The sequence below is a fragment of the Malania oleifera genome, chromosome 6 (assembly GCF_029873635.1).
Source record: "Malania oleifera isolate guangnan ecotype guangnan chromosome 6, ASM2987363v1, whole genome shotgun sequence".
In the NCBI taxonomy this organism is placed as follows: Eukaryota; Viridiplantae; Streptophyta; class Magnoliopsida; order Santalales; family Ximeniaceae; genus Malania; species Malania oleifera.
The window spans coordinates 21,365,407-21,385,744 of NC_080422.1; the positions used below are offsets into that span (position 1 = coordinate 21,365,407).

Consider the following 20,338-nt stretch of genomic DNA (forward strand, 5'->3'; position numbering starts at 1 on the left):
TAAAAAAAGATAAAACGAGAAAAAACTCAGGGTTTTTCATCTTATTGTTTTGCAGCTTCAGAACATTCAGCGCAGAGGAGATGTTTCCCTTCCACAGCTGTGAGTCTTCAGCGCGCAAGAGGGACCTACAGCCGAAAGAGATCCTTTACTTGTGTGCGAGAGAAGGAGACAGCAAGAGGGCGTTCGAGGTTGGGGATCTCCAGCGGAGGTGCACGCTCGGGTAAAGGGGAGGTAATGCACAAATCTAGTTTCTTGGGAGGATTTCTTTTAGGGAAATTAGGGAGAAGGATAGGAAGAAGCTTAGGATTCTTCACAGGTGCGAAGATGGGCTTTCTTGCATCGTTCTTGGGCTGATTTTCAGAGAAGATTGATAAGTCAAGTAAGGATAAATCTGTCTATCTATATTTATTTCCACCGATTTAATATAGTGTATCGGAAGGTGAGTTTCTACCGTGGAGGTAGCCCAATTTTTTGGCCGAACCATATAAATGTGTTCTTGTGATTGTATGATTGATATGTTTATGTTTTTCTAAATTTACAATGGCTTTACTGAATATTGGATTGGTGAATAAATGTTTTTCTTGAACAAGCTTAGCGCATATACACATGTTTAAATAAATAGGTTTTAATTTAAGTGTGATTGTGGTTGATGCTAAGATAAAATCAGATTTGGTTTGTTGATAATTGAATAAAATCTGAAAATTAGAATTAGCAATCACCTTATACACACAACAACAACCATGGATTATTAGATTATAATTAAATTAACCTACCCTTAAAATGCTAAAAGGAAAATTTTGGTAATCCTCCACCTTTGCACGTCTTCATCTAAAATTTGAATCCTTCAAATCCCAATTTGCTAAAATACCTTTTTAAAATTTTGTTTACTCTGCACAGTTGCCTTTTCAACTCTTTGCCTCACCATTCTATTCACCTTTCAATACTTGGCCAACCTATTCTTTTTGTCTTACCCCTGTCATCATATAAAAAATTCACTCTTCTTCTCTTGCCTTCCCAAGATATTATCATCGCTCATCTTCTCACATACTTATGGACATGTGCAGTATTTTGGTTACAACCTCACATTGTACAAAAAAAACATGAACATACATGAGAGGAGGTAAACTCTTAGTAATTTTTTCTATTATTTTCTCTTTTATTTTCTTTAGCTGTTAGATTGTATATATTTATTTGTATTCTGATTGTAGATTGAACTCCTTTTTTTCTCCTTCTCTTTCTTTTTTTTGGATTCAAAAATAGAAAATAAAATATTAAGAAACAAAAGATAATTAGAAGAGTGGAACCCATTAATTTATACTTTAGTTTAAAGGTATCTATTGGTGTTGTCTCCAATTTATTGGAAAAATCTAGAGGTGCTCTAATTCAGTAGTTCATAATTCTAACATTCGTATTGTTCACAATCTCAATTCTTTACCATGGATTAATAATACCTATAATCTTATTTGTAAATATCAACTTTACTTTGGATAGACATCTTATGAAGTATCACACTTCCAAATTTTGTTCTGGCAACCAATTTCAAGAAAATGGAATTTAATGCTTAAATTTGTATAAATTTAAAAAAAAAAAAAAAACTAATATAAAAGTATATTAAATTTATTTTAATTTCATGCACATTCAAATTCATGACTCCAAATTCATACTCTCGAATAGCATCTCAAGAGTACCATACATGAATAGCTAAAAAAATTTATTAAATTCAAGTTTACATACAAATATTTCAAAAATAAAAGATTAAACAGATTTTTTTTTTTTTGTACTTTTTGAAAAATTAAAATTAAAAAAATTGAAAAATAAAAGTTTCCTTTTGCAATTAAACAGGTCCTAAGTTTTTGCATGTTTTGTGACCTATTTTTTTCCCTTTTCAATTGAAGATCAATATCACACGTTGATATTAAAAAGGGCAAAAAAAAAAAATCATTCTGGCGGGAGTCTTTAAATTAAATAAACAAAAAGCTACCACGAACAAGCTAGCTGCAAAGGCTGATAGTACACAAAAATAGGAGAAAAGAAAAAAAAAATTATTGAAGAAACAAACCGCAAAACTAAGCATAAATATTGAACGCTTCAAATTTCTGTTTTGTAATTTGATCAATACGCTCTATCATCTCAGGAGTCAAGTGGTTCACCGAATCCCCAACCTCACCTTTCCGGAAAAAAGCACTACTCTCAACGGCGCCGCCGAACGTCTTTCCGGTCTTGTTCACCTCCAAATTGCTCAACTTCTCAAAACTGCAAAACTCAATCACCTTATCGACGCCGCCTTCTTTCTCTTCCTGTGAGGTGAAAGGGCAGCCCAAGAACTCTGCCAGTCTCTTCACTGAAACAAAAGGCTCCTTCTTCAACTCCTCATATTTCAAGACCAAAACTCTTTCTGGGTACTCCAAGCTGGCTTTCCAGTAGCCCAGGGCATGGTCCCAGAAGGGCCCCTGGGGCGACACCCCTTGGCAGAACAGCTCAAACGCTTCTTCTAAGGAGACGGGCGGCAGCTCCTTGGATCTGTGCTTGCTGGTGAAGTGCCACAGAGAAACAAGCACGTCCTTTGGGTCCCTCAGAAGGCAAACAATTCGACACTTAGTCTCCGAAACTGACCTGGGTAGGGAAGAGTAAGGGATGTGGGTGGCCATGAGAGGGAGGTCGGGGTTCGGGTTCGTGGGGTTCCCGAGGGCGGAAAACTCCAAGAAGGGCACGCTGTCGTGGGGGCTGCCGGCAAGCAGAGGGTGGGAGGAGGTGTAGTAGTCGTGGTGTTTGGATCGACCGGTGAGGGAGAGAGCGAGGGCCTTGAGCCATGTGGTGCCTGATTTAGGGTAAGTGACGAGGAGGACGTCGGTGGGTCGAGGGCGGAAGTGAGCTTGGAGGGAGAGGACTCCGGGGAGGAATCGGGTGGCGTACCAGAAGCCTTGGTACTGGTGAAGGTGCTCCGTTCTCCACCCTTTCCCTCTCGGCAGAGTTGAGACTATTTCTTCAAAGCCTCTGCTTGGGTTGTTCTTGTTCGTGGGATGTTGGCTTTCTTCAGTACTGTTATTGGCTTTTGGGTTGTTGGGGGATGCCATGGAACTGAGGATGAATGTGAAATTAAGCTTCAGTTCTGCAACAAAGGCTAATATATCGTTAGATGCAAATATGGTATCGTTGGATATTATTAAATGCATTGGTTGTACGGCGTGGTCAGATGTAATGGCCGCTTCACGTGATGCACACCAAAAGACGAAAGTACATGTTTGTGTATTTTAATATTATTATTATATTGTTTGTGTTATGAAAAATAGGTTATGGCAATTGTGGATGACACCCTATCTTCCGGCACCTCATCTTCCATCCCTTTCATTTTCACTTCAATAAATTGACATTCATATTACCATATAAAATGACACCTTACCCCTCACATATATAAATATTGTATGCTTGAATACTCCCTTGCATGCTTGAAGGAAATAGAATATATGGAAAGAAGATGAGAGATAAAGAGAAAATAGAGATATCTTGTACGAGACTACTTCCATATCACTTTATAATTTCTCCTGAAATAATGAAAAGAAAATGAGAGAGAAAGAGAAAATAGAGATATCTTTTACGGGGCCACTTCCATATCACTTTATAATTTTCCTGAAATAATGAAACTTTGATCTAATCCGCCTGTGGAATAGATATATCCGAACCACGTAAAATTCGGTCTCGTCTCTATTTATTTTCTGCTCGTCTTATTTAATTTTCTATTTACTTTCTTACATCTTGTATAACACGTTATCAGCACAAGTCTCTAACCAACTAGCATATTTTTATATATTTATATCGCCTTAATGAACGATTTTATTACTGTTTCTACCACCTTAATGACCGGTTTTATTTCTATACCACCTATATATATATATATATATATATATATATATATATATTTAAAGTACCAATTTTCAAAAGAGATGGTAATATAATCCTCCTAAAGTGGCTATATATATATATATATATATATATATATATATAATTTTTAGAAAAGATGATAAGGTACTCCTAAAGAGGTTATATATATTTAAATTTTTCGTTTACATATTTAATCTCCCGAAGAGATAGACCTCTCGAAAAAGCTATATATCTAATCTACAGAACAGATGCTATATATTTAAATTTCCCATCTATATATTTAATTTTTAGAAGAAATATTAAATATTTACCTTCCAGAAAAGGTATATTTTTAATTTCTTCAAAAGATGTTCAAATCGACCTCCTAAAAAGTTGAAACGTTTATCCTCCAGATAAGATAGTATATTTAACTTTCGAAAGATGTGGTAATTTATTATCCAATTTAATATTGTAATTGGGATCACACTCTACAAATTGAGAAAAATAAAATAATATTCTTAAAGAAAGATATTTAAGTACTTCCGGAAGGATGAAAATAATATTATTATATTATTTCATTTTATTTCAGCTTTTATATTATGTTTTTACAAATTACCTTATTGTTAATTTATTTACATGTCAAATATATAAATAAAATTAAATTTGTTCTACTTGACATCGAAAGGCAATAATTATATATCGTATATTCTTGATGTCAAAATCCATCTAAATACAATGAATTTAACAAAAAAAATATTATTTTGGATGGAAATATCGCATCCCTACAGGATCGCGTAAAAGTCATGATCTTCCTCACACATGTATGTATGATAGTGTGTGGAAGGTGCATGAATTGAGCAGCTTATTAAGAAATTATTATTATTATTATTATTATTATTATTATTATTATTATTATTATTATTATTATGTATGAGCTCAAACGTATTTGGCTCTTTTATTTTATATTCAGCTCCCAATCTAATTAATAATTATTCTCTATCATAATTGTTATCTCTCAAATTAGAGGAAGAATTAAAAATTGAATACCTTACAGTTAAAGACCCACTTATCCTATGAAAAAATTTAAAGGATAAATTTGACTACCAGAAAACTGTGATTTTACCAAAAGCTCGATATGAATGGTTGCACATGAAGTTACAAGATTTTAAAATAGTCAGTAAATATAATTCAAATTTACATAAATTAGTTCAAAGCTAAAATTATGTGGTAAAAATATTACTGACAAATACATGCTTGAAAAGACATTTATTACTTTTCATCCCACTAATATGCTCTTACAGCAGCAATATAGGGATAGGACATTTAGTAAATTTTTCTAAATTCATATCATGTCTTTTTGTTGCTTAGCAAAATAACAAACTTTTAATAAAATATTACCAAACTCATCCAACTGGTTCGACCCTATTCCCAGAAGTGAATATGAATACATTTCGTCATCAATGACGAGGTCACATGTATGGTCATGGGCATAGTTGTGGCTGCGATTGAAATAATCACTGGCATCGAAATGTGAAGATATGATCCCGTAGAAAAGGGATAACCCCCTGAAGAGGGATGACCCTCTGAAGCAGGATAATCAATGATACGCATCATGAAAATGAATGCTATAGATGCGAAATAAAAGGTCATTGGTCGCGTACCTGTCGTACACCCTGGCACTTGATATATCTATACCAAACATCTATAAATGAAAAGGAAAATAGTAAAGAAGTAGAAATAAATTTCACTAATTTTCTTACAAATCAAAATAATTATGCAATATTTTAAGATATAAAGTATGCAATAATATATTTTGATTTATTATCGTATTTATTATTGCTATGCTCAATTATAATAATGGGTTTTTAAAATATGTATTGCGCCATGGATTGTCTTAAAACTTTGATCAATTTTAAGATATTTTTGGAAGAAGTTTATTTAACTTACAATGCTAGAACGCACACAATTCTTCGAGATAGGAAATATTTCCATTACTTATCTTCAACAAATGTTAATACAATATCTAGTTCTACAAATTTGATTGAAGGCTTCGAAAGAGCTTCCACTAGATCCAGAAGAAATCTATTAAGTTTTAAAGATTTAATGGATATCACATTGAAATTATAAATGAAGGCAATAAAGAATTTCTTTATATTACTTCTGTTATTTCTGGAAGAAACAAATTTTATAAAAACTATCAACTTTATTTTCTAGTTTGTATTGTACAAATATTAAAATAGTTGAATCATTTAATGTCTTACACCAGAAATGTAATGACCTAAAGTTATTTATACTTTGACCTGAATATCTTGGACATCCTAGAGATGTAACAATGCGAAGAATCATTGAAAATTCACATGATCATCCACTAAAGAACAAGATTCTTTTATCAAATGATTTCATGTGTATTGCTTGCTCTTAAAGGAAATTAATTTGCATTTTAATGAAGCTGTATTCCCTACATTATGGGGAGAAAAATTAGTGCCTAGAATACAACATGATATCACATGGAATGTCATAAGTTTATCTCATTTAAATTCTCACATAAATCAAAGTGAACTTGAAGTTCAAAAGATTATACTTACCAAATTCTTTTGTTGATACCAAGGCCATATTAAAATCTCATATATCTACTACAAATATTTCAACACATATTGATGTCTCTGAAGGACAACAACCGACTAATGAATCTAAACCCCAAGTTAAGTGTGGAAAGCCTGATGATGCAAAAGATAAAACTCCCAAAAGGAGAAAATTGAAATTTGTAAACACTCTAGAAAAGGTTATAGAAGCGGATAATCCATTCGACATTCAAAAACTTATTTCTCCTGAAAATGAAATTTCTATTATGAAACCTCCCGAAGGGGAATCTCCTGAACAGAAAACTCTTGAAGAGATATCCTTTGAAAAAGGACAAGTACCTGCAAATAATAATGAGATCTCAATTCATTACACAGGAGAAATGTGGGATAGAAATAAAGTTGTTGTCCATAATACATTTGCATATACAGTAGCTACTAACATTACCAAAAGTAACGATATTATCAGAAGTAATGAGGATCTTGAACCTAAATTTGTTAATGAATGTCGATATAGAAGTGATTAACCAAAATGGAAAGAAGTCATCACATCAGAATTAAACTCCCTATCAAATATAGAAGTATTTGGACCTGTAGTCCAGACACCAGAAGATGTTCAACTCGTTGGATACAAATGAATATTTGTGCACAAGAGAAATGAAAATAATGAAATTACTCGATATAAAGCAAAGCTTTTGGCACAAGGTTTCTTACAGAAACCTGAAATTGATTATGAGGAGACATATAGTGTCATTTCAAGGATGGTTCCCGAACTATAAGTTGCGGCGCTGCGGAGCACTTTCTTCAAGTGAGATGACCTGGCCGTGGTAGGAAACATGATTGGTCAACAATTGGATTTCCTGATAGAATGAAACGTAGCCTTACCGTTCACTCACCAAACAAACTTAATAAATGCAAGATTTCAATCTCTCCAAAAAAAAAACTTCTCCCTTGTGCTTAGAATGAGAAGGATATTTATAGACTTAACTTGGGGCAAGCATGGGAAACAAGACATAAGAGAGTAATTATGGGGGAATAAAGCATGGGGTGAAAAATGATAAAGAGAATATAGCATGGGATGAATAATAAAGAGGGAAACAATACATGGTGTGAATAATAATGAAGAGAATAAAGCATGAGATGAATGATAAAGAGGGGAACAATGTATGGTGCGAATAATAATGAAGAGAATAAAGTATTGGATGAATGATAACGAGGGGAACAATGCATGGTATGAATAATAATAAGGAGAATAAAGCATGGGATGAATGATGAAAAGGGGAACAATGCATGGTGTGAATAATAATGAGGGGAATAAAGCATGGGATGAATATTAATGAAGGAAAACAAAGCATGCTTGTATTTCACAAATTAGATAAATAATAATAATAATAATAATAATAATAATAATAATAATAATAATAATAATAATAATAATAATAATAATAATAATAATAATGTTAGCTTTGGTGTATTCCCAAGAGAGGGGTGAATTGGGTATTTAAAAATTTGTCCCTAAGTCATCCAATCTAGTAGTAGCATTACACAAACTTATGGTCTTTCTATTTAATTATAAACTCAATCAACACATGTACTACATATAATGAATCAAGCATACAATATACATGTGCTAAAAATAAAAGTGCGAAAAATAAATTTGTGGAAATATAAAGAACACACACGATATGTTATCGGGATTCGACCAATACTGCCTACGTCCCCGCCTCTTGCTCGCAAGCCCGAGGATTCCACTAAAACTCACTTAACGAGTGGAGCGGCACCGGTTACAACTAGGTCAATAACGGTGCTGACCTCAACCAACACGCCTTACTAGAATGGTACACCTAACTTTACTAACTGGATCTAAATCAATCTGAGACTATTCAATAGGGCTAGTCTCCCCCTTCAGGCCCACGCCTGAAATACAACTGTATAAAAATTTATGTATACGGAAATGCTTCTTACACTAAGCAGATTATGTACCACTAAGCATAGTATAATTAATGCACCTTAAGAATGTAAGAACTATAAGTTCGGTGCTCTATGCGTGTGGAACCTAAGGTGTAGTACTAAGAGGGGGGTGAATTGGGTTTTAAAAATTCTTTTAATCCTCTTCAAGAATCCTTAACTTCTTTTAAGTATTTTTAATGAATTCTTGTTTTCTTGTTGTTTTATCGAATACACAATAAATATTTAAAAACAAAATTCAATCCACTAATGATTAAAATAAGGTTCAATCAAACAACCAATTGATTTGCCAAGTATAAATTAACGGCAGCACTATTTAGATTTGCAAGATTCAGTACTCTTTAGAAAATAAACACACACTACAAAAAAATTGGTTTTTAGTGACGAAAGTATTAGTGACGAATTCAATTTCGTCACTAAAAGTTGGTATTAGTGATGGTTTTTAAGAACCGTCACTAATAGTCTAAGCATTAGTGACGATTTTAGTAACCGTTACTAATATGATTAGTGACGGTTTTGAAACCGTCACTACTAGTTTTTTTATTTAAAAAATATTAAAAAAGAAATAGTTAAGGATATTAGTGACAGTTTGGGAGAACCGTCACTAATAAGGGTGTATTAGTGACGGTTTTGAAACCGTCACTACTAGTGTTTTTATTTAAAAAATTTTAAAAAAGAAATAATTAAGAGTATTAGTGACGGTTTGGGAGAACCATCACTAACAAGGGTGTATTAGTGATGGTTTTGAAACCGTCACTACTAGTTTTTTTATTTAAAAAATTTTAAAAAAGAAATAGTTAAGGGTATTAGTGACGGTTTGAGAGAACCGTCACTAAGAATGGTGTATTAGTGATGGTTTTGAAACCGTCACTACTAGTATTTTTATTTAAAAATTTTTTAAAAAGAAATAGTTAAGGGTATTAGTGACGGTTTGGGAGAACCGTCACTAATAAGGGTGTATTAGTGACGGTTTTGAAACCGTCACTACTAGTGTTTTTATTTAAAAAAAAATTTAAAAAAAATAGTTAAGGGTATTAGTGATAGTTTGGGAGAACCGTCACTAATAAGGGTGTATTAGTGACGGTTTGAAACCGTCACTACTAGTTTTTTTATTTAAAAAATATTAAAAAATAAATAGTTAAGAGTATTAGTGACGGTTTGGGAGAACGGTCACTAATAAGGGTGTATTAGTGATGGTTTGAAACCGTTACTACTAGTTTTTTTATTTAAAAAATATTAAAAAAGAAATAGTTAAGGGTATTAGTGACGGTTTGGGAGAACTGTCACTAATAAGGGGGTATTAGTGACGACTTTGAAACTGTCATTACTAGTGTTTTTATTTAAAAAAATTTTAAAAAAAAATAGTTAAGGGTATTAGTGACGGTTTGGGAGAACCGTCATTAATAAAAGGGTATTAGTGACGGTTTTGAAACCGTCACTAATAGTTGTTTATTTAAAAAAAATAAAAAATATTATTAAAGGGTATTAGTGACGGATTGGGAGACCCGTCACTAATAAAAATGTATTAGTAACGGTTTTGAAACCATCATTGATGCTCGAAATCTTAAATTCACTTTCCTCAAATTTCTTCTTTCTCCTCCCGCCTCCTTCTCCCTCCCGCAGTCTCTTCTTTCCCTGACTTTCATTCTGCTCCTTCCTCCTGCCCCTCCCCTCCTTGCTCCTCCATGGACGCAGCGTAGTCCTCCCGACACTCCATCCACGCAGCCTAATCTGGCGATCTACCCGCCGATTGGACCGCACCAATCAGCCCAGAACCCCTGTGGGCTAACTCTTACCTGCCTCTCTCTCTCTCTCTCTCTCTCTCTCTCTCTCTCTCTATGTATGTTGGGGGTCATCTCCGCCCCTCTCACTCTCTCTGCTCTCTGTGTAGCTACTAAGAACTCCACCACAGTGAGCAGGGCTTCGAAGCCCAGCGCCAACTCCAATGGTACCATCAAAATTTCTAAAAACACAGCCTTCAAGGCTAAGAAGCAAAGGGTTTCGGTGAGAAATTTTTCTACTGAATCTTGATATAATTCTTTTTTCGATTGTGAAATGTTTTGAGATATCTTATACAGAATGATTTTTGGGGTTATGCAGAATAAAATTCAAACTTTTTTGAATGGTACAGCTCAAGAAAAATCCTCAAAGGTGTGGCGGTTTGTGGACTCAAGATCCTCTCTCAGACAGGTATAGTGTTTTTCCCTAATTAGGGGGTTGGGGTTTATGCTGTTGTATGTCATTGCTAACCCCAACTTGCAGGACCTAGGGTTAGTTGGTGGTGGTTGTGGTGTTCGTGTACATTATTGGGTGTCATTACGTTGGTTAATCGAATTTTTATATAACCTTATAGATTTCAGATTGCTCATCTTTGTTTTGGTTTGATTGAACATGAAAGAATGAAAGAGTTTTCTTTTCTTTTTTTCCCCATCATTGTGTAGAACAAAAAAACAATTCAAATATCAAATAAGGACTTATTATTCATTGGCTGTAAATAGCCAAATTTTAATACCAAATGCTCCATAGATAGTTCAGATTGGATAGGAACAACAATGACTATTGTGCTTGTATACATTGAATTTACTGAATAGTCTTATTAATTTAGTTTGCAGGGGTTTCTTGCTCTAAGAAGGACAAATTTCTAGGGGAACCAGTTTCCTTTGACAACTAAAGTTGCACGAAAGGCTGCAGTCGCTCCCATCCGCAATAGAGCTTTTAATAATCGAAGTCGTGTCGTTAATTGGAATAAATCAAGGTATTAATCTAAGCATGTTTTTGAGAATATTTGTTGTGGGGATGACTATAATGATTGTAATGATGATGGTGTATGACAAATATTGGCTGACAAATTCTTTTCTGGATTCAATGCAGGTAAATCGCAGTTTTCTCTATATTTTGGTGATGGCGCACCTGCCATGTGCTTCTGGTTATTGTGTGTCACCTAGAGTACTGTTTATGGAACTCCAATATTGATTTTCTGCCAAGATGCCAATTTGGAAATATTTTCAGTTATATGCATCTATCAAGACACCTATAATTGATTGCCTGCATATTTGTGATGTGTGAAGTTGTCCAATTTGGTTGAATGATGCATATCATATTTGGTCGCGGCTGTATTGTTTCCAAAATTGGAGTTTATTGTCAAATTAGTAGCTAAAGGGGATGTGTTTTGTGGGAGATAAAATTCCTTCTCAAGAAGTTGGGAAAAAGTTCAATATACAAGAACCTACATGGTTAATTCAGGAAAGGAGTTTACTGTAAATTAACAGCTAAGTGATGGATTTTGGGGAAATGAAATGCTTTTTGAAGGTGGGGAAAAAATTTAATATACAAGAATTTACATGGTACGGAGTGAGCTAGGCTTGTGATGGTGAAGTGAGTATTGTGCATCTTGTGTGATCGCTATCTATTAAGAAGAACTACCTTCCCTCTTGCGATTTACTGATTCGCGGATGGGGTTAGGGTTCCCTTGGATTTTTAATATTTGGCTACCCTTATTGGTATACCGTGGCGTGAGTTTTCAGCTTCTATATTTTTGTTTCTTTTGAAGGGTTTTGATCATCAAATCATCCCAATTATGGTGCTTGTGTGATTTTCTTATGCACCCTAGTTTTGCTGCTACAATTTAAATGGCTGACAGATCATCTGCATTTGGTACACCAAATACCTGTTTTGTTCATTCCGTCTGCTTCAATCTTTTCATCCATGTGGAATACTGGTCTGTTAGCTTCAATTGCATCAATCTATTGTTGTTCTTGCAGACTGATTCTCAACATTTGAATGCAGTTTTAGTCCCGTGTCCTAGTTGGGTCCACACAATGGTATGGAATTGACACTGATAGATGGTGGGATGATTTGTTTTGGCATTTGAAAAAAAAATGATACAAGTGTTGTGGGACTTGTATCAAATGGATACGATTGTATTATTTGAACCAAATTGGAAGAGTTTGGTGCTAGGGGAATGGAAAATTCGACTACATGCAAAGCATTGAATTTGTCATTTTATTTGAGAATTTTAATATTGAGTGCTGCATCGGCTTAATATTTGACTTTTGTTTTTGCTGAGTAGCAACTTGGCTATTCACACTTGTTATCTTGTTGAATCTTTTATGGCGTCCTGTGTTTGAGATGGAGTTTAGAAGCGATTTGGGATATCACCTTCTACTTGGGAAAGTGCAAGGAGAATATTCACATAGGTTGTTTGGTTCTATTTGTCCATGGAGGTGGCCTTTTATGTTGCATTATAATAGAATGCTTTGGGTTACAATAGAGAGCACGCATGGTTGTGGACTTTGACTTCCTCTGGTTCACTAGAGCTTGTAGAAGAAAGTTAAGAAACTGATGATCCTTACTGTTAATGATCCTCACAATGAACGACATGTTTGATGTGGTTAATTTGTCTTGTTTTTCTCTTAGTTGGAAATAGATATAAATAAAATGGTGAGTACTCTTAATTAAGTGAGGTTAGTGCCCATGTTGGCTATTGCAGGTGGTGCTTGTGCCTTTGGAATTGATTCCTGTTAAGGTTTTATTCATTGTCTGGATTTTTAATCGCACATCTACTCTCTTTTTGGTGTAGGGTTGGAGGAATGCCTGGTCCAAGGAAAGTTCCAAATGGATGCTTTGCAAAGGTTTTCCAAATCATTTTAATTTATAGGAATGATGATTGTTTGTTTGACCTTGGAATATTGAATTGCCTTGTTCCATGAACCCCACTATATTGTTCTAGCAAGCAGCCAGTAGTTTCCTTCTCGCATCTGATGTCTAGAAATAGAGGCTGTTTTGACTTTATTATTGGTTTTCTCTGAATATGTAATCATGTCCTCAACTATGTTTGACATCTCTAGCCAGGTTTTTGGTTCAAAGATTTACATGCCACTTAGGCATGTGCCTAAGAATAGGGCCATTCTCAAGGGAGAATTTGGGCTGCCAAAAAGATAAATAAAATGTATTTTATGGGCATAATGGTTTTCCAAGTAATCTCAGAAGCACCACCATGGATTCTGAAATGAATGAAATTGAGGCATTAAGGGGGGATAAAAATCAGATTGATGAGAATTCTATACTCTACGGTCCAATGGCTTGGGCTGTTGGTTTGTGGGTTGCCATTGAGTTAGTGTGAACATAATTAGGACTCCGGAGCCTAACATCTTCCATTTGTCAAGAACATCACATTGTAGTCTTGGTTCTTAATAAAGCAGTGACTAGTAACAACTATGAGGGTTATCATTTAAGACATTAGTATGTAAGATTTGGAGTCAAAACATGTGAATATGTAAGTTTTTAGCGAGTTTGCTATTCATCTGAATGACTTCATGAACACAGCATATATTATGCATCACATAACATTTGAAACAACTGTGACCGTTAGCACAGACAGCCACCATATTTTAAAGCTACCATACTCTTATTTGGGAAGGAAGGAATTTGGATTGGAGTCTAGGTAGAGCAAGTCAATAAAAGAAAACAGATAATTTGTCAATCTGAAAAGTTCCATAAATTATGATGGAAAGGGTTTGTAAAGGGATTTTTTTGTAGTTCTCTAGCTTTTTAATTACTTGTTTCTCAATTTCTGTTTTTAAATTGTTTGAGGACATCTTGCCCTCCGTGCTTGTATTTTCTCTCAATCAATCTTCTGTATTTTAGGATGTGAATGAGTTCAAGTGCTTATTCATGTACAGTTTGATGCAGAATGTGGATGAAATAATGTTGCATTTTACTTTTTCAGTCTTGTTTTAACTATTTTTATTGATTTAATTTCCTATGGAGTTTGGGAACTGCATTGTGGTTCCATATATTGAGATGTTACATTCTAGTTCCATATATTGAGACAGTATGATATTTAAGGTGTCTTTTTAATGTTCTAGAACTCTTGATTCACATGTCTCACTCCAACCCCACCCTGCTAGAAGAAAAAAGAAAATGCCCACACACAAACTTTTCTTGCCTTGGACAAGAAAATTTTCTTCATTTTTTTTTTCTGGCTTCCTGGTTTCTTCAGCATGTTCATTTTTTCTATTCTACTCTAATTTCTAAAATTTGGATATTAAACTTAATGTATTAGTCACTTGCTTTGTTGCATTAGGATTAATTCAATTTTATCTTCTCGATGTATTTTGTAGGTCCAAGGACAAATTAGTTTATCCTGTGGTGGTGTTTTGAGCTTTAGGCTAGCTCATTATGCTTTATCAGAGTTTGAATTATTGGCGGAAGAACTGTTAATGAGTGACTCTATAATCAAGGTAATCGGCAACCTTGTTCTAATTAATGTTTGGCATTTAGGTTCATAGAAAAGCTTCATGCTTGGGTGAAGTATATGTCTATATTTCCAATATACTGCTTCCACACTCCCCCCCTCCCCCCAAAACAGCACGCGTGCGCGCGCGCGCGCACACACACACACACAAATGTTATACTTTCTAGAGATACTCTCATACATTCTGATGTACTTATTTAGGCAATTGAATAGTTGGACATATTTGATGCTCCACCTTAGTGTGAGAGAAAACTTTATCATGGTTATTGTATTTAGTCCCACATATGTGTGTACGCATATTTGTGGCCATTCCCATTTGTAAGTTGAAGGACCATGAGCAGATTTTCACGTTGGCTTCCTTAATCCTATGGACCCTATGATACAAAATACTAGGGAAAACAAAGAATAGAAGAGGGGAAGAAACAAGGGAGAGAGCATGGTTTTCAATTCCAACTAAAATGTCGAAGCTCCAAATGAATGAAAATTTAAATGGAAAATTTGATTTTGATGCCGATTTTGATTTCAATTTGGAAAAACAATGAGAATTAGTGGTAAGGCTTGGAATTCTTTTTATTAACTTTAGAAATGGTTAGACATAATAGTGTAAGTTTCAGGACTAATATATTAAAAATTAAATAAATTTATGTTCTATATGCAGTGCAATAGTTGTAATATAATGTGTACTAAACATATTTGGTTATTATAAATGAAATTTATATCAGTTAAATATTTTTTACCGTTAATAAAGATAATTTAGACATGAATGGATGAATAAAATGTTGTTGCTGGTATCTAAGTTTAATTCTTTGTATAATTTCAAAAGCCCGTCTAAATATCTTTTGTTTCGATTAAAGAATAAAATGAATTAAGAGAGAAATTTCATTATGTGTTTAAATCTCTCATTTGAATCCCAAGGAAATTCCATTCTATAGTAAAAATTTCAAGATGACATCAAACTTTGGATGATTCATTTCCATTGAAATTTTGCAAGAGGGAAATCGACAGCCATTTCAATTTCAAGGGTGATGGAAATCAGAAATTTCGATGGAAATTTCAACAATTTCATGGAAATTTAAGACCATGATGTAGGCTCATTGTTTACTCCAAAAGGATAAACCCTATAACTAAATTCCAATCCCAAGTTTACATCATAAACTTTAAAACAATTCAAATTTACATCTCAAGTTTGGGTTTACATTTTTCTAGTGAACTTAATAAAGCCTTTTTTCCATGAAGGACCTTGTGTTTACTGCTATTGAATTTGGTTGTGATTACTTTTTGGTTTTACGAACAAAAATTGCAAAAGATTAACTAAATTTCCACCAAAAAACATTACTTCATTATTGATTACTAAAGTCTGTGGCCATTGCAAATTCTATATTTTTCACATAGTTCACACTTGACAGTTGATTCTATGCTTCAAGGAGCTAGAGAATTGCACTAGGCAGCTAATGGTAGGCATACAATTTTTTGTCATATCATTATGACATGAATCATTAGGACATTGAAGTCTGTGGTGCATGCAAATTCTTTATTTTTCACATAGGTGACACTTGATACTATTCTTTGAGAAGGGAGAGGATTGCACTTGGCAGCTAACAGCAGACATAATTTTATATTTTTTTTTTGAAATCATTATGACATGAATCCTTGCAAAATGGAAGTGTGTGCTGCTTGCAACTTCTTTATTTTTCACATAGTTGATGCTATATTTTAAGAAGTAAGAGAATTGCACTAGGTAATCAATATCTGACATAAATTGCCTCGTTCCCCCCCCTCCCCCCCTTAATTTGGTCTCAATTTTTTGTACTAGTTGTGGAAATCCAAGTCCTGGATTAAAGACTTCCATCAATACAACACACTCATACTAATAGATAATATTTAGAAACATAAATTTCATGACTTGAATTTAAATTTATGAATTTAAAAAAGATTCAATAATATAATTTTTGGGGTGAGAATGTTGCATGATCTGCGTAGGTAGAAGGGTCTTTTCCAAATGATTTGTTTTGTTATTGACTATGAATGTTTGATTTGCTAGCATGCCGCATATCATCTTCTGGATGCTTCCATTTTATTCTTTGGAGTTTATGATGGACATGAAGGTAAGAATCGAGAGGTTCAGGTACTCTTATAGTGGGGTGGATGGTGGTGACTGCATCAATGATTCTTTTTCTAGTTTACCCGAAGTTTCTTTTCAAAATTGATTTGAAATGCGATAAGTCTGCCCATGTAGACAAAATGAATTTTATCCTTTCATCTGATAGGTTGTCGCTTATAGTTAAGGTACGATTTAAATATTAGTTTTATTTTGCTTGAATCTTGATGCCCTTCTTGCGGTCATTAATATTGCATCCACAAGAAGGGCATCAAGATTCAAGAGAAATAAAATTAGTATTTAAATCATACCTTAACTATAAGCGACAACCTATCAGATGAAAGGCTAAAATTCATTTTGTCTACATGAACAAACTTATCGCGTTTCAAATCAATTTTGAAAAGAAACTTCGGGTAAACTAGATATAGAATCGTTGATGCAACCAACACCATCCACAGCCTCGTCGTCCTTCTTTGTCATTTGAGACCTCATTGTCCTTCATCACCCTCCATGACCTCGTCATATGCTCCATCACCATCAAGGTCAAGGATTTTGAAGTTGGGCCCTAGATTACAGATTGAGCCTTATTGTTCGAGAACTTCGCCCTCGAGGATGACGCTGCAGCAAGCCATAGCTGCCCATGCTGCCATGGTCTCTCACTGTCGAATTTGTATAATGTATTTATATTTAAATTTGAATTTGTATAATATATTTGTATTTGAATTTGAATTTGTACAATATATTTGTATTTTTATTTAAATTTGAATTTGAATTTTGAATAATGTATGAATATTTTAGCAATTATAGTTTAATGTTATGTATCAAAAATGTAATTACAAACTTTTACAGAAATTAATAATTGGAAAAAAAATAATTTAAAATTATTAGTGACAATTTTAAAACCATCACTACTAATTGTCCAATTTAAGTATTAGCAAAGGTTTCAAAACCGTCACTAATAATTGTCTTTTTTTTTTTTTTAGAGTTTTAGTGAAGGTTTTTAAACCGTCACTAATAGTTGCATGTGAGCAATAGTAACGATTTTCAAACCGTCACTAATAATAGAGCATTAGTGACGATTTTGAAACCGTCACTAATAATAGAGCATTAGTGACGATTTTCAAACCATCACTAATAATAGAGCATTAGTGACGATTTTCAAACCTCACTAATAATAGAGCATTAGTGACGATTTTCAAATCGTCACTAATACTATGGCTTTAGTGACGATTTTTTATGGAGCCGGTGTAGAATTTATAGTGACGGACTTAGGTTTTTTAGTGACGGTTTTAAATCGTCACTAATACTCTATTATTAGTGACGGTTTCAAAAATTCATCACTAATAAGAATTAGTAACAGCAGATATAGCGACTAGTTCAAAACCGTCACTAATAACTTTATTTTTTGTAGTGACAATCCACTAAATATCAAACTTTAAACCATTCAATCACAATATAGCTTTTGTTGTCAGCCCTAGGTATATCAGTTTGAATCAAACCCTGTATATATAAGATTTGTCTCTCAATTTGATATTCAATACAACATCCAATTACTTTTTCCAAATACTTAGACCTTAAATAAACTTTAAGTTAAAGAGTCTTGGGGTGTTGAATCAATCAACGTACTACTTTACAAATTTTCGCAAAAGATTGATCAACTAACGTATTCTCTTTCTGTTTCCACAATCCCAAAAGCAAATTAAGCTTTAAGTTTATTTAATATCTAATTCATGTAGTGTATATAATTCAAATATTTAAAACATCCATGCAATTGTATTTGTACTGAAAATAAAGAGAGTAAGGGAAGAGAGAGTGAGACAAGATTTTTACGAGGTCCGGCTTTTACCCAGCCTACGTCCTCGCCTTTGGCAAACCACCAAAGGATTCACTAAACATGTTCCTTTAATGGGCGAAACAATACCTTTACACACTCCTTCGGTAGGCTAGAGCCCACCTCTTCAAACGATATACCCTTGTTTGATCACTCTTTCAATTAGGCTAGAGCAGCACCTCTCTAATCGATATCCCCTCGCCTAGCCAACGATCCAACAAACCTAGAATCGTTACAATCTACAAGAGTACAAGATAAATTCTACGTACAAAAAATACTCTCAAAATTTAGAGCAGATTGTACAAATTTGAGTTCTAAATTGTACTTCAAAAAACCAAAGCAATATAAAACATGTGAAGCTCTAAAGTTTTAGAAGTCACCGATGATTTAAAAAAAAAAAATTTGAATTGTAACCCGGAACCAAGCTTTGATATTCTCAATCTACCAAAATTCTAGAATTTCTCTCCAACAAAAGATGTGAGCAAATGGAACTCAAGGAGAACTTTAGCGCAGGAAGAACTTCAGCGTATTATATACTATTTGATCACTTTTCTTGTATATCTATGTCTTATTTTTCATTACCCAAAGAGGTATTTATAGGTCTTTTCAAAGAATAATGTCCTCATTAAATTAGGTAGCATTAAATTATTAAATTAACTTTGAAATTCAAAATTTTTCCAAAGAACGATTTCCTCATTTAATTAAATTATTGAACTAATTTTGAAATTCAAAATTTTTCCAAAGGACAATTTCCTCATTTAATTAAATGGTTGAATTAATTTTGAAATTCAAAATTTTTCCAAGAACAATTTCCTTATTTAATTAAATTATTGAATTAAACTCTTCTTTACTTAATTAATCTTGGAATATTAACTTGTTTAACTTTGAAAAATGTGTTCCAAGACTTAAACTAAGGTCTCTAAGTCTCTTTGCCTAATGAGCTTCAAAATGAAAAAAAAAAAAAACATATTTTAAACTCTTTTAACAAGGCGTTTCTTAGTTTCTTTTGATTTATGAGAGCTTCACATATCTAAATAGCATTTGACTTTGAAGTACTTACAACAGTCCTTCTAATCATGGTCTTCTTAAAGCCCTAGATCCTTCAGCCCCCTTTAGCCTCTCGAGGTTCACTTTTGACTTTAAGTATTGTTTTGGCCTTTAACCTCTTCATTTGTCTTTCATTGACCTCAATATTCTGAGGAGCTTCTACTGGATTGACATTGAACTTCTACATATCAACTGCGAGTGTCCTTTTACCTAAATTAAATCATTCAACACCACATGTTAAAACATCTTTCATTTTTCTATCATCAAAACAAGATTGAAAATCTCAGTTAGGCCAACAATCTTTCCATTTTTGATGATGACAAATGAAAAGCAAAAAATATGAATAAGCGTAAAAAAAAATCTCCCCCTTACAACTAGCATTATTTTACTCCCCCTTACAATAAGCATTATTTTAATAATTTGAAAATTCAAGACCAATCATGCTCATTGCTCAATTTTTCATCATACTCAACATGCTCAAATATGATTTTTCACTATCATGCTCAACATGCTCAAATATTATCATGTTCATCATGCTCAACATTCAATATCATGCTCTCAGTCAAGCCAAAATTAGCCAAAATTTTTGCTCCAAATATTACTCCCCCTTTTGACATCAATAAAAAAGGGTAAACATTTAAATGAACATATGATCACACACTTTTCAATTATGCCAAGATTTAATATCATATTTCATATTG

At 33.5% G+C, this 20,338-nt stretch overlaps 1 protein-coding gene and 1 long non-coding RNA gene across 2 annotated transcripts; one reads left to right on the top strand and one right to left on the bottom strand.

The window, feature by feature from the left end:
• Positions 1-1,908: 1,908 nt before the first annotated feature.
• Positions 1,909-3,134, bottom strand: LOC131157181 (cytosolic sulfotransferase 7-like). Its single transcript, XM_058111144.1, has one exon. The coding sequence runs from the start codon at positions 3,072-3,074 to the stop codon at positions 2,067-2,069; it is 1,008 nt and encodes a 335-aa protein (XP_057967127.1). The 5' UTR covers positions 3,075-3,134; the 3' UTR covers positions 1,909-2,066.
• A 7,405-nt stretch (positions 3,135-10,539) lies between these two features.
• On the top strand, positions 10,540-16,942 carry LOC131157182 (uncharacterized). The gene is made up of 5 exons (XR_009137239.1): positions 10,540-10,595; positions 11,011-11,160; positions 12,985-13,036; positions 14,528-14,647; positions 16,703-16,942. It is a non-coding gene; the product is annotated as an uncharacterized LOC131157182 (long non-coding RNA).
• The last annotated feature ends 3,396 nt before the right edge of the window (positions 16,943-20,338 follow it).